Source organism: Notolepis coatsorum (assembly GCF_963971535.1).
Source record: "Notolepis coatsorum genome assembly, chromosome: 12".
Classification (NCBI taxonomy): Eukaryota; Metazoa; Chordata; class Actinopteri; order Aulopiformes; family Paralepididae; genus Notolepis; species Notolepis coatsorum.
The window spans coordinates 86,936,517-86,952,497 of record NC_140176.1 but is presented as its reverse complement, the minus strand read 5'-3'; the positions used below and the strand labels follow the sequence as shown (position 1 = coordinate 86,952,497).

General features: G+C 43.6%; 1 protein-coding gene across 1 annotated transcript in view; it reads left to right on the top strand.

The window, feature by feature from the left end:
- LOC311237959 (5'-AMP-activated protein kinase subunit gamma-2-like) overlaps positions 1 to 14,615 on the top strand; it is a gene marked incomplete at both ends in the record, with an annotated part of 81,784 nt that extends 67,169 nt beyond the window's left edge. Inside the window, one exon of the mRNA XM_084325933.1 lies at positions 14,371 to 14,615. Coding sequence (XP_084182059.1) covers positions 14,371 to 14,615 — 245 coding nt within the window. The remainder of the gene's footprint in view (positions 1 to 14,370) is intronic.
- Between the last annotated feature and the right edge of the window lie 1,366 nt (positions 14,616 to 15,981).

Below are 15,981 nucleotides of genomic sequence, written 5' to 3'. Positions count from 1 at the left end.
CTCACCTCATGCTCTGTTACCCTGAACACTGAGTCTCCATCAGCAGACCCCCCCCCCATTGCCGTGGTTTGTAGGCTGGTGTTGTTATTCACAGCCTCAAACCTCGCATAGAAGGAATTGAGATCATTTGCTAAGGAGATGTCACTGTTCAGTTTGAGGGAGGTGCCTTTGTAGTCTGTCATTGTTCTGAGGCCCTGCCACATACCTCTAGAGTCAGCCTGTTCAAACTGAAGTTCAACTTTATCCCTGTAACGCCGTTTTGCCTCTATTACTGCTCTCCTGACGTTGTATCTTGCCGTCTTGTGTTCTTCCATGTTGCCTGTCGCCAGCCCGGTGTTGTAGGCTGAGGTGCGCACTTTCAGAGCCTCACGGACGGATTTATCTACCCAGGGCTTTTGATTTGGGTATATTCTAATTGTGGTAGAGGGGATTATTTCTTCTACCAGAGTACAGACAAAGTCAAGCACCGTTTCAGTGTATTCGTTAATATTGGCTGTGTTATCACGGAATACACTCCAGTCTGTGCATTCAAGCGCAGCTTGGAGTGTCTCCTCTGACGTCACGGTCCAACGCTTAACCTCTCGCGATACTACCGGCGTTCGCTTGAGACTTTGTTTGTACTTTGGCAAAAGAAAGATGGCGGCGTGATCGGACTTACCGAATGGACTAAGAGCCTGTGACTTGTACCCATTCTTAAATTGCGAGTATACATGGTCTAATATGTTCTCGCCTCTGGTGGGACAGGTCACATGCTGATAGAAATTCGGCAACACCTTTTTAAGACGCGCGCTGTTGAAATCGCCCAGAACCAAAGTGGCAGCGTCAACGCTAGCTATCTGTAGTTTGTTTACCTCGTCGTGTAACTTTGAAAGTGCGGCCCCAGTGTTTGCGTGTGGTGGGATGTATACTCCGATCATGATGATGGACGTTAACTCCCTCGGGAGAAAGAAGGGTCGACATTTACATTACATTCACTATAATATATACTGTATGTGCAATATGACAGATGTTGGGACACGTGCAATAATGCAATAATGGTATTCTCTAATGTGCAATATTTTACGCCGATGTGCAATATTTATTTTTCTACTGTGATGTTTTGCAAAGCTTTTTTTTTTTTTTTTTTAAACCTTTGTAATGTTCCTGTGAATAAGTGCATATGTAGCAGAGGGTATGTGTGGGTACATAAATGTGTGGTGTGATAGTGAGTATGTGTACAACTAATGTATCATGTATGGTAGTGTGTCTATGGGTACATCGTGGATGTGTTGTGTGGTAGAGTGTGTATGTAGGTATCGTTCTTTTAGGTGCTGCACAAACTAATTCCGTTGTACTGTATTGTGCAATGACAATAAAGCTTTCTACTTCTCCTATCTTCTACCTCATATCTCATACCTCCTATCTGTTACCTTGTATGTCCTACCTTCCATCTCTTACCAACTGTATTATAGCTTCTATCTTCTACCTCCTACGTCCTACCTCCTATACCCTATTCCCTACCTCACATCTCCTACCTCCTATCTCATATCCCCTAGTTCACATCTTCTACCTGATACAACGCTTTCATGACGTGTTATTTCCTTGCGTCTAATTCATCCGGTTTTCGCCTTCATGCGAGATATATATGAACTCATATTTCGCTAATGACACTTCAAAATCATTGGTAAACAAACGTAGTGCTGAAAATATACACTTTGACTGCTGTTTTGATAGGGTTAGGTCTATGTATGTGTTTTATTTGGCCCAGGGTATAGCCGCAACAGTGGGAGGCAGCTCTGAGGAACAGGGCTTGGCAGAGAGAGTTTTAATAGTTTTCCAAAAATCTCCTGGGATCGTTCAGACAATCTGCAGTCAGAGACAAATAATACAATAACTTTTGGCCTTTCAACCTTCAAGCCAGACTTCCTTGCAACAGCCCAACAATGATTTCTCCTATGAAGTAGGTCAGCCAAATCATAGGTAAACAAGGGACTGTCGCGGCTCTTGACCCTGAACCTACGAATCAGGGCATGTTTATTCAGAAAATAAATAAAACCATCATAAAAGAAATTCCAGGCTAGATTCACATCGACAATCAAAGAAATACGACGACAATTAAAAAATAAATAAGTCTTGTTAAAAAAAAAAGTTTGCTCAACAAAGTGCTTAGTGTCTCTTTTGAGCATAACCCGGGGTTTGATGCGGGGCATTTTAGTGTCCCTAATAGCACCAATCACACAAGTGACACTCAAGTCGTTAGCAGAAACCCATTTTTCGGTCTCTCTCTGTTAGCCACTATACTATAGGCTATAGGGTGAAAGTGGAACATTTCACCTTGTTGCAAGCTCTCTGTCACTCTCTCCCTGTCTCTCCCTGTCTCTCTCTTTCTCTCTCTCTCTCTCTCTCTCTCTCTCACTCTCTCTCTCCCTCTCTCTCCTCTCTCTCTCTCTCTCTCTCTCACACACTCAATCAATCACTCACTCACTCACTTGCTCTCTTTATCTCTCCCCCCTCTCTCTCTGTCTCTGCCTCTCTCACTCTCTCTTTGACATTTTCACATACATAATTGTGTGTTCCACTGTGCCTACCCCCTCTCGTCTCTCTCTCTCTCTCTCTCTCCTCTCTCTCTTCTCTCCTCTCTCTCTCTCTCTCTCTCTCTCTCTCTCTCTCTCTCTCCGTCTCTCTCTCTCTCTCTCTCTCTCTCTCTCTCTCTCTCTCTCTCTCTCCGCTCTCTCTCTCTCTCTCTCTCTCTCTCTCTCTCTCTCTCTCTCTCTCTCTCTCTCTCTCAGTTCAGTTCTCTTTTCAGTAGTAGTTTCAGTAAATAGAACAAGGTCGTTTTAGTGAATAGAGTGAGGTAGTTTTAGTCAATAGAATGAGGTAGCTTTAGTGAATAGAACATGGTAGTTGTAGTGAATAGAACAAGGTAGTTTTAGTGAATAGAACAATGTTGTTTTAGTTAATAGAATGAGGTAGTTTTACAGAATAGAATGAAGTAGTTTTACTGAATAGACTGAGGTAGCTTTACTGAATATAATGAGGTAGTTTTACAGAATAGAATGAAGTAGGTTTACTGAATAGACTGAGGTAGTGTGACGTACGTGGGTTGGTCATTATCATTATTACTGTATTTGGAAGACCATGTGAACATTAGATTAGTATCGTTTGTGTGTGTGTGTGTGTGTGAACATGAGAGCTAATGATATCTCTTCTTCTCTTCCTGTCAGGTGCTGCCCGTCCCTATACTGAAGGGTGCTGATTGCTTAATGAACTACAGCTGATGGCAGTCACATCAGGAAGGGGCGGGTGCACAAGTAGCTGACAGCACACGCACGTCGGGATTCCTGTTGTGTGTCATGTTCCAGTGACCTCAGTGTATGAGGTTGCCTTTGTTTGCCACTGCGTGGATATAGATATATGTGTGTATGTTCATATAATATGGATATGCAGTTAGCCCTAGTCCATAGACCTGAGGGACTGATGATGGTGCCAGCCTGTTTCTGCACCTTGTGTATGGAACCGTGTGCTCTCTGATGTTCACACGGCCACATAGTACGGTAGCCTCAAGGTTTGTCTATCTGGGTTGAGTTGCCTTATATGTATGTCTTGTATGTCCTCCCCTACCTTTTCCCCTGTGCACCATGGAGGAGGTTTAAACTCCTACCTCCATTCAATATATAATTTACGATTTGGAAAACGTCTTGTGTTGTGTCTTTTTTTCACCTACACCTGGGACCTTGATTTTGAACATATTTACTGAGAGGGGCTGCTTTTGCTCATGTGCCGCCCTCCAGTTGTTATTATCAGACCTTCGTACATGACAGGTAGCTTTACTGAATATAATGAGGTAGTTTTACAGAATAGAACAAGGTTGTGAGGATTGGTTCTTTCCCCGCCACACGCTTCTTGGGGTGCTGTGATGATTGGTCCGTTGCCTAACGCACACTTCTAGGTTAAGTATCAATTACCATCACGCACCTGATGTGTGTGCTAATCAGCGCCCCAGAGGGCTTTATATACCTGGACCTTCTTTCTATCGATGTCGGGTCGTTCTGGAATACAACTGCTTTGCCTGCTTTTTTCCCGTTGCTGTTTCCTGGTCTATATTCTCTCCAGGACCTTTCTGTGAAGAACTGTCTGGAGCTGCGACTTGTTACCCGTTACGCGTTGCACTTGGGTGAGTGGAAACAAACCCCTCTGGATAATTTGGATTGTGTGTTATTGAAGAAACACAGAAGATATCCTTTTGTTTGCTCTGGATAAGTTCTGATTGTGTGTTATTGAAGAAACACTGAAGATATCATTTTGTTTGCTCTGGATAATTCTGATTGTGTGTTATTGAAGAAGCACTGAAGATATAATTTTGTTTGCACTGGACTCAGCCGGATTGTGTGTTATAGAAGAAGCACTGAAGACATCTTTTGTTTCCAACCGGCCGAACACTTCTTTATCCACCGCAAGGATCGTACAGCAGAGTCCGGTAAACAGCGGGGAGGTGGAATAGCCTTCATGTTTAACAACAATTGGAGCGATCCAACTAACGTGAAGGAATTATCCAACCACTGCTGCCCAGACCTGGAATATATAACCATCAAGTGTCGTCCTTTCTTCCTCCCGAGGGAGTTAACGGCGATCATCCTGGTCGTATATTCCACCGCAAGCCAGTAACAACGTCGCGCTCTCCAGACTCCACGACGAGGTAAATAGAATACAAGCGGCGAACGTTAACGCCGCCATTTTAGTGCTGGGTGATTTCAATAGCGCCAATCTGAGAAAGGTATTACCTGACTTCTATCAGCATGTGACTTGCAACACCAGAGGCGGTAACATCCTAGATCACTGTTACACGCAATTTAAAGGTGGCTACAAGGCTCATTCTGATAGTGGCTTTGGTAAATCAGATCACGCGTCCATTTTTCTTTCACCAATGTACAAACAGAGAATCAAAAGTACTCCTGTAGTCTCGCGAGAGGTGCAGAAATGGGATTTGACGTCAGAGGAGACGCTCCAGGCTGCGTTTGACTGCACAGACTGGATCGTGTTCCGCGACACAGATAACATTAATGTCTACACGGAGACAGTGCTGGACTATGTTTGTACTTTGGTGGAAGAAACAATCCCCACTACCAAAATGAGAGTTTACCCAAATCAAAAACCCTGGGTAGACAAATCCGTCCGTGAAGCTCTGAGAGAGCGCACCAAAGCATACAACGACGGCCTAGTGGCAGGCAACATGAATGACCACAAGGTGGCGCGATACAACGTAAGGAGGACAGTGTCAGAGGCCAAACGGCGCTACAGGGATAAAATTGAACTCCAGTTTGAACAAGCTGACTCTAGAGCTATGTGGCAGGGGCTCAAAACGATGACAGACTACAAAGGCGCCTCCCTCAAACTGAACAGTGACATCTCCTTAGCAAATGACCTCAATACCTTCTATGCGAGGTTTGATGCTGGTAATAACAACACCAGCTCACAAGCCACGGCAATGGGGGGGGGGGTCGGCTGCTGATGGAGACGCAGTGTTCAGGGTAACAGAGCATGAGGTGAGGCGGACCTTTAAAAAAGTGAATATCAGGAAGGCAGCAGGTCCGGACGGCATCCCCGGCCGCGTCCTAAAAGTCTGTGCCGACCAACTGGCCCCAGTATTCACTGACATATTTAACCTGTCCTTAGAACAGGCTGTCATCCCCACCTGCCTGAAGAAGTCCACTATTATCCCTGTACCCAAAAAATCCAAGCCTGCTTGCCTCAACGACTACCGCCCTGTAGCTCTCACCTCCATAGCCATGAAGTGCTTTGAGAAGCTAGTAAAGGGCTACATCTGCTCCTCCCTCCCCATCAACATGGACCCCCTGCAATTTGCATACCGCCCCAACAGGTCCACGGAGGACGCCATAGCCCATGTGCTGCACACAGCAGCATCACACCTGGACAAGAAGCAGGGGAACTATGTGAGAATGCTATTCATCGACTACAGCTCGGCATTCAATACCATAGTCCCCTCCATACTCATAGCCAAGCTCAGGGACCTGGGCTTGAACTATGACCTCTGCCAGTGGGTCTTGGACTTCCTGACTGGCAGACCCCAGGTGGTGAGAGCAGGCAACTGCACCTCCTCATCCATCACCCTCAACATAGGGGCCCCCCAGGGCTGTGTTCTGAGTCCCCTCCTCTACTCCCTGTACACACACGACTGTGTGGCTCAGCGGAGTAGCAATACAATCATCAAATTTGCTGACGACACAGTGGTGGTGGGCCTGATCTCTGCCAACGACGAGAGGGCCTACCTGGAAGAGGTCAAGGTCCTGGCGGGATGGTGCCAGGAAAACAGCCTCTCCCTGAACGTCAGCAAAACAAAGGAGATGATTGTGGACTTCAGGAGGTCGGGGGTCAAGGACTACAGCCCCCTCAGCATCGACGGGGCACCGGTTGAGAGAGTCAACAGCTTTAAGTACCTCGGAGCCTACATATCCGAGGACTTGACATGGACCACAGACATTGACAGTGTTGTGAAGAAGGCACGACAACGCCTCTACTTCCTCAGGCGCCTAAGGAAGTTCCAAGTCAGTCAGAAGATCCTTAAGAACTTCTACTCATGTACAATAGAGAGCATCTTGACCGGCAACATCACCTCCTGGTTTGGGAATAGCACTGCACAAGACCGAAGCAGACTACAAAGAGTGACACGTTCAGCCGAACGCACAATTGGAGGGGGGCTCCAGCAAATACATCAGGTTATAAATCAGACTGGGAGGTATATTGTAAATTAAGAAATGTTGTTACAAAATGTAATAAAAAGAAGAAGAAATTGTATTATGAAAATAGGTTTAATTATATAAAAAATGACAGTAAATTATTATGGAATACTCTAAATGAAATAATGGGCAGGAATAAGAAACCTACCCCATCCTTTCTAGAAACAGAAGGACAATTCCTCACCAAACCAGTTGAGATTGCTAATCATATTAACAATTATTTTATTGGAAAAGTAGATAATTTAAGGAATAATATGCAAACAATAGATAATGAAAAATCTTATTTATTAATAAAGAATAAAATAATGAAAGATAAAAATTGTCAATTTAATTTTGATAGCGTGACTATAAGTAATGTAGAACATATGTTAAGTACCACTAAAAACAAACCACCAGGTGTTGACGGTCTTGACGGGAAACTTCTGAAATTGGTCCCTGATTTAATTGCCCCTGCTATCTGTCATATTATAAATCAATCCTTTAGTGAATGTTTGTATCCGCAACAGTGGAAAACTGCCAAAGTAATACCACTGCCAAAAATTTTGAAATTGCCATTCTCAGGATCTAATAGTCGTCCCATAAGTTTACTGCCAGTTTTGAGTAAACTGATGGAAAGAATAGTAAGTGAACAGATTAAAAGCTACTTTTCTTTTAACACATTGACCACTGATTTTCAACATGCATATCGTGAAGGACATTCAACAGCGACTGCTTTAACCCAAATGACGGATGATTGGCTGAAAGAGATAGATAAAAAGAAAATGGTTGGAGCTGTCTTGCTTGATTTTACTGCAGCATTCGACATCATAGATCACAAATTCTTACTTAAAAAACTTGAATGTTACGGTTTCTCCTCATCTGCACTATCTTGGATGCAAACTTATTTAGCAAACCGGAAACAAATAGTTTTTTTTAATGGGAGTTACTCAGAAGTTAAAACGGTAAGGTGTGGAGTACCCCAAGGAAGTTGCCTTGGGCCTTTGCTCTACACCATATTTACAAATGACATGCCTCTTGTCCTAAATAAGTCCTATATTTCTATGTATGCGGATGATTCAACGATTTACACATCAGCCTCAACAGCCAATGAATTAAATACGGTCCTAAAGGCAGAGTTGCAATCAGTGATGGAATGGATAAAGAATAACAAACTAGTTCTAAACATATCAAAGACAAGTAGCATCATTTTCGGTTCAAACCATACTCTAAGAACGAACCCAGTCTTGAAACTTTTGATAAGTGATGTGGTAATTAATCAAGTCCAGGAGACTAAACTCCTAGGGGTAACATTAGACAGTAAATTGTCATGGTCACACCATATAAACAATATAGTAGTGAAAATGGGAAGAGGGATTTCTGTTGTTAAAAGATGTGCTCATTTGTTACCACTAAATTCTATCAAACAGGTCATTCAAGCTCTGGTTTTGTCAAATCTTGACTATTGTCCTGCAGTATGGTCGAATGTAACGACGAGTAAACTGAAAAAATTACAAATGGTACAAAACAAAGCAGCACATATAGCGCTTCGCTGTGAGTACAGAACTAATGTTGCAGCGATGCACAGTTGTTTAACTTGGTTACTTGTCAAACATAAATTACTCTGCTCACTCCTTGTATTCACTAGGAATATTTTTGTTACAAAGATCCCCTCAATTTTATATAACAATTTATCAATAAGTCTTGACAGACACAACCATTCCACCAGACATGCTTCTGCACGAGGTTTTACACTTCCAAAAGTGAGGTCGAATGCAATGAAGCGAACTGTCATGTTCCGTGGTATGCAGGAATGGAACTCTCTTCCCAGACATGTTAAGCATACATAAATTAAAATGTATGTGTCTGATAAAGAGATAGGTATATATGGATGAAAAGGCATGTGTCTGATAGGGATATATTATTAAAATATTGTATAATTTTGTATTTTTATATTGTATTATGAATTTGATTAGGGTTTTTACTGTTGTTTTAATTGTCTGTATGACATGTAAATGTTGTGAGTGTATAAGGGTTTTTATTGTTGTTTTAATGGTCTGTATGTCATGTAAATGTTATGAGTGTATAAGGGTTTTTATTGTTGTTTTAATTGTCTGTATGACATGTAAATGTTGTGAGTGTATACGTCTGTAACTGTATTTTATGTGTTATGGACCCCAGGAAGAATAGCCCCAGCACTGCTGTGGCTAATGGGGATCCAAATAAACTTAAACCCTCCAGAACATTTACAACAAGCGTTGCAAGGGCAAGGCTAAGAGAATCATTAAAGACTCCAGTCACCCGAACAACTGCCTCTTTGAACTGCTGCGGTCAGGCAAGCGATACCGGAGTCTCAAGGCGAGCACAGAAAGACTCAGAAGAAGCTTCTATCCCCAGGCCATCAGGCTGCTAAACGAACAATGAACACTACACAACAACAACCACCAAACGCACATAGCACACACATCCACACGCACACACTCACTTTAAACAAACACACTGTAGCACCCACTCCACACACTTTATAGCACACACCCACTTTAAACAAACACACTGTAGCACCCACTCCCCACACTTTATATTTATTGATGAAGGATTGCACTACAACTCGTACACCTTACTGTAAATTGTACCTAAATTGTACCTCATCCCATTTCTGCTTTGCACTATATAGTACTGTACATTAGTACACTGCATAGTATTGTATATTATATGGTAACTCAGAACATTGTACATATGTCTATACCGAACACTGTGACCTAATTTTCTTCTTCTAAATTACATGCTATACTATGTTATTTGATACTATCTTGTCTAGCACAGTCTCTGGAGCGTAACAGTAAGAAGCATTTTGTATGAAAGTATTCTGTACTTCTGTATGACAACTATTAAAGAAACTTGAAACACTGACTCTGCTAATTGTGTGTTGGGGAAAACACTGATACCTATCTCTTTCTCCGTTTCCCACCTCGAGGAAGAGCTGGGAGTATCTGCAGAGCCGCTACAACATCATATGCCAAATTCCCACCACTGTCGCCAGGAGGATTCTGCAGAGCGGCTGATGACTCTGCCGGAGGCAGTCTCCCTGTTTGTTTGATTACTGTACCTATTCCATCCTTTGACTCTGTAAATAAATACGCCCTAGCATTTGGCTAACTCTGAACTTCCTGTCTGTGCCGTTGCGTTTGAGGTCGGTTACAAACCATAACATTACGACCCGACCATGACGACCTCAGCCGACACAGACAGGGTCAGGGCAGCGTTTTGGCGGTCCAGATCGTGTTGGTCAACGACCACACCCAACAGTTGGGTGCGGCTGCGGCTGCTTTACAGGACCTCCGGGCCGAGGTCCAGCTTATTCTGGATGCCATTGACACTCTGGCCACCCAGCAGACTACCCAGGGGTATCAGCAGACTAATATTCTCCACCAATTACAAGCACTGAGTGAAGCCGTTAACACCTTGCTTGTAACCCCACCTACTTCAGGAGCCTCGGCCGGAGCATCACCCGCAGCCGTGGCAGGCCCCGCGCCTCCCGATCCCGCACCTCGGGACCCCCGTCTCTAGCCCCCTCTCCGGGCCTCTGTCTCCGTCTCCGGCCTCCCTCGCCGGTTCCCTGTCCCTTTCTCCGGCCCCCCTCACCGGGTCCCTGTCCCCGTCTCCAGCCTCCCTCACCGGTCCTCTGTCCCCGTCTCCGTTCCCCCTCTCCGGGCCTCTGTCTCTGTCCCCCTCTCCAGTGCCCCTGATCGCCGGCTTCCTTCGGTCTCATCCGGGCAGGCCGGGGCCGAGTGGGTCGCCGGGTGGCTCCCGTGGAGGGGGGGGTACTGTGAGGATTGGTTCTTTCCCCGCCACACGCTTCTTGGGGTGCTGTGATGATTGGTCCGTTGCCTAACGCACACTTCTAGGTTAAGTATCAATTACCATCACGCACCTGATGTGTGTGCTAATCAGCACCCCAGAGGGCTTTATATACCTGGACCTTCTTTCTATCGATGTCGGGTCGTTCTGGAATACAACTGCTTTGCCTGCTTTTTTCCCGTTGCTGTTTCCTGGTCTATATTCTCTCCAGGACCTTTCTGTGGAGAACTGTCTGGAGCTGCGCCTTGTTACCCGTTACGCGTTGCACTTGGGTCAGTGGAAACAAACCCCTCTGGATAATTTGGATTGTGTGTTATTGAAGAAACACAGAAGATATCCTTTTGTTTGCTCTGGATAAGTTCTGATTGTGTGTTATTGAAGAAACACTGAAGAGATCATTTTGTTTGCTCTGGATAATTCTGATTGTGTGTTATTGAAGAAGCACTGAAGATATAATTTTGTTTGCACTGGACTCAGCCGGATTGTGTGTTATAGAAGAAGCACTGAAGACATCTTTTGTTTGCACTGACTCTGCTAATTGTGTGTTGGGGAAAACACTGATACCTATCTCTTTCTCCGTTTCCCACCTCGAGGAAGAGCTGGGAGTATCTGCAGAGCCGCTACAACATCATATGCCAAATTCCCACCACTGTCGCCAGGAGGATTCTGCAGAGCGGCTGATGACTCTGCCGGAGGCAGTCTCCCCATTTGTTTGATTACTGTACCTATTCCATCCTTTGACTCTGTAAATAAATACGCCCTAGGATTTGGCTAACTCTGAACTTCCTGTCTGTGCCGTTGCGTTTGAGGTCGGTTACAAATAGAATGAGGTAGTTTTAGTAAATAGAATGGAGTCGTTTTACTGAATAGAATAAAGTAGTTTTGTTGAATAGAATGAAGTAGTTTTACAGAATAGAATGAGGTTGTTTTACTGAATAGAATGAGGCAGATTTAATGAATAGATTGAGGTAGTTTTAGTGAATAGAATAATATAGTTTTAGTGAATAGAACAAGGCTGTTTTACTGCAGAGAACAGGGTAATTTTACTGGATAAAATGAGGTAGTTTTACTGAATAGAAAAATAATTTACTTACAATATTGAAATTTACATTCCCAATATTTAAAGGAAAACTCCAACATTTTGGGAAATTAGCTTATTTAACATCTTCCCTGGAATTAGACAAGAAGATACATACCTTTTTTGTCTCTGTGCATGCATTAGGCTTAGGGAACAGTCGCTCCGTTAGCATAGCTTAGCTTCATCACTGGAAGTGGGGCAGAGTTAGAGCCTGACGTGCCCTACAGTCACGAAATACACTCCAAATACAACTCCAAATTGTTCCTGTAAACATGTTGTGACCTGTGTATTTACCACGTGGAGAAATAAAAAATTATTGAATTAGACAATTACGTTTTCTAAGCAAATATACTCGGAACTATTTTTTGCCTAAGCACTCGTCTCTGGGCGCAGTCAGTGATTTCTACGTGAAGCCGTGTTTGTTGACATTCTCATTCATTCAAAGGATCCGAACCGATTGAAGTTTATGGATACCATGACTTAAAATCCTCTTACCTTGACGATTAAAAGCCTCCCCAATTTAGAAAACAGTATTCCAATGGCTGGTCTTCATAGGCTGCTAGCTAACAGAGCTAACCAACAAACACAGAACCTTTACACTAAAGTAAATAACGAGAGCAATGACTTCCTTTCTGGGGGGTTTCAAAATAAAAGAGCGACGTCTATAGCAGCGGAATGCGTTTATTTTGTACATTATCTAACGTTGACACGAACCTAAACTAACTTTAGGTTAGTTGTAACGTTAGTTTAGGTTCGTGTTAACGTTAGATAATGTACAAAATAAATGTATTCCGCTGCTATAGACGTCGCTCTTTTATTTTGAAACCCCCCAGAAAGGAAGTCATTATATTTGCTTTAGTGTCCGGTTAGCTTTAGTGTCCGGTTAGCTCCGTTAGCTAGCAGCCTATGAAGACCAGCCATTGGAATACTGTTTTCTAAATTGGGGAGGCTTTTAATCGTCAAGGTAAGAAGATTTTAAGTCATGGTATCCATAAACTTCAATCGGTTCGGATCCTTTGAATGAATGAGTGTCAACAAGTGGGGCGGCGTGGCTCAGGGGTAGAGCGGGTCGTCCAATGATCGAAGGATTGGTGGTTCTAATCCCGCTCCAGCCCATGTCCATCCCACTGCCGTTGTGTCCTTGGGCAAGACACTTAACCTACTTGCCTCGTATGAATGTGTATGCATGTGAATGAATGTTGGTGGTGGTCGGAGGGGCCGTAGGCGTTGATTATTCGCCACGCTTCCGTGAGTCTGCCTCAGGGCAGCTCTGGCTGCAATTGTAGCTTACCACCACCGGTATGACTGTGTATGAACGAATAATGGACTCTGTAAGCGCTCTGGGGTCTCTGGGGTGTCACGAAGAGCGCTATATAAATCCAATCCATTATTATTATTATTAACAAACACGGCTTCACGTAGAAATCACTGACTGCGCCCACTGACGAGTGCTTAGGCAAAAAATAGTTCTGAGTATATTTGCTTAGAAAACGTAATTGTCCAATTCAATAATTTTTTATTTCTCCACGTGGTAAATACAAAGGTCACAACATGTTTACAGGAATGTTTTGGAGTTGTATTTCGTGACTGTAGGGCACTGTAGAGAACGTCAGGCTCTAACTCTGCCCCACTTCCAGTGATGAAGCTAAGCTACGCTAACGGAGCGACTGTTCCCTAAGCCTAATGCATGCACAGAGACAAAAAGGGTATGTATCTTCTTGTCTAACTCCAGGGAAGATGTTAAATAAGCTAATTTCCCAAAATGTTGGAGTTTTCCTTTAAGCAGTTGATTGCTGTTCTACAGACAATTGTATGTGTTTCATCACTGATGTGACGTGGTGTTACGTATTCAGTGAGTTCCTCACCTGTCATTCACTCACTCTCTCACACACTCACACACATGCACACACACTCACACACACACAGACATGCACACACACACTCACACACAGACATGCACACACAAAAGTGTTTAAAGGGGTAGTTCAGAGGTCTGGACAGTAGGTGCTTCTTTGTAATACTTGCTAGTAGTGTAGTTTATGTCATTACCGTATTATTATCTCACTCACTGAGTCCCGTGGTCAGAGTTCTGGCCTATCATCCAGTCCAGAGCAACCGGGAAGCTTCAGACAGAAAAGTGGGTCACGAGACAAAGAGGTTTTAATCCATGCAACCAGAAGATTAAACCACACATACACACACGTACACACGTACACACGTACACACACACACACACACACACACACACACACACACACACACACACACACACACACACACACACACACACACACACACACACACACACACACACACACACACACACACACACACACACACACACACACACACACACACACACACACACACACACACACACACACACACACACACACACACACACACACTATCTCAGTGGTTCTAAAACTATGGGTATTGGCATCCCCCCCCCCTTGTTTTATAAATGTGTATTGATAACATAGTGCTGTAATAAAATGTTATAATAAATATGCATGATCAAGTTCAACAACGTGTGCTTTTATTTTGATATTCCACATTGAAATCCTAAATAAAATGGGGTTGTGGTATAAAAAAGTTTGAGAACCCCTGATCTATCTATATCTCTTTTTCTCCCTCTTTCTTACCCTCTCCTTCCTGATCTTATCTCTCTCTCCTTTCTCTCATATCTTCCTCTGCTCCTCTGTCCTCTTCTCTATCTCCCAGCCTTCAGTATGTCCTCGCCCCCGCCCCCCTCCCCCGCGCCTCCCCCCGCGCCTCCTCATCGGGAGGTGTGTGTGTTTCCATTGGAGACCTATTGTGTTGAGCCGAGGAGGCCTGAGACCAGGAGGCTGCGCTCCTTCTCCTCTCCTCCTGAACCGGAACAGAGGTTCTCCCTCTCCTCCTCCTCCTCCTCCTCCTCCTCCAGACCTCCTCATCCTGCTCATCACACCTCCAGAGTGGTAAGTTAGACTTTGATTGATTGATTGAAAACGTTATTAACAGATTGCAGAATGGGTACAGTACAGTACGGCTCAATACACACAGTTGTTAAGGGGATGAAGACCAGAGAAAGACTTTCGTCTTGTTTACATCAGGGTCCCCCATTTTCAATTCATCATAACATATATGACATACATGACATACAGATAGACAGTAGGCCTACTGCTTACATCTATACATTTATGACATACCATATTTACAAATACAGTACTGTTTTTGATACAAGAAGAGTCTAAAAAATAGAGTATATATTTGATGAAGAAACTGTACATTGGAGGAGGTTGGTAGGAAGGAGGTTGGTAGGAGGGGTGGAGGGGGGGGGGGTTGGGTGGGGGGGTTGGGTAGGTGGGGTGGGGTGGGGTGGAAACTGTACATTGGATTATCGACTAAACCTTACTTGGTCCCAAGAAGAGGGTCTCATGTATTATTGGGTTTAATAGGACATTTAGCTCTTATCTAAGTCAGTGGTTCTAAACCTATACAGCAAGATGAGGTCAAACGTATATATCCTAACATCCTTATCAGTATCGCAACATCCTTATCATTATCATAGCATTAGTTTATTTTACTATAACGTTATATATTGTTTCTATGGATTTATTTTGTATATATTTCAACCTGTTTTCTTTTAGAGCGGTCAGTGTGTTTGTTGGTCAGTGGTGTGATTGTCTGTGTGTTTAGCATGATAATGCCAATGCATAAACAGGAAACAGGAAGTGTATGACACATAAAGAGGCACGGGCAGAATTGCTCTTACCATCTAGCGTTAACATGCTAACGCTAATAACTATAATTGGATTGTAGTAACTTCCTAGCTTTAACTCCTAGTCTGCGTTGTGATTTAAACCTTACAAAGCTTCTTAGAAGAACTACTTTTTCCAAATGCAGATAACCACTGTTTTTAACCTGGTTACTGCTTACCCAGAGAGAAAATACGGCGCTGCCGTTTGAAATGAAGCGAGATCTGAGCAGTTTGAAAAGAACCCGTTTTTAATGAAAATGGATTTCAATCAGATGTTACAAAAAGAAATATGTGCAATGAACCTACGAGAAGCATCCAATATGCCGGAAGATCGTAGAAATTCAGACTAAATTCTCAATAAAAAAGCTTGTCTATAAACATTCTCGCGTCTCGGCTTCGATCTCGATCTCCTGCGTCGATCTCTTCTCCTCGCTGGGTTCTAGTGGAGAAAAAGGGTGTGTTTGTTGCTTCCTGGGTCTCTGGGTTGGTTGTGTGTCTCTCCTGGCGAGGAGTTTTGGCTATATCCAATTTAGGCTCCGCCTCTAATTTTACGGCAAGCGGGCGTTTCCAAAACTCGCCTCGAGCGTTCCTAT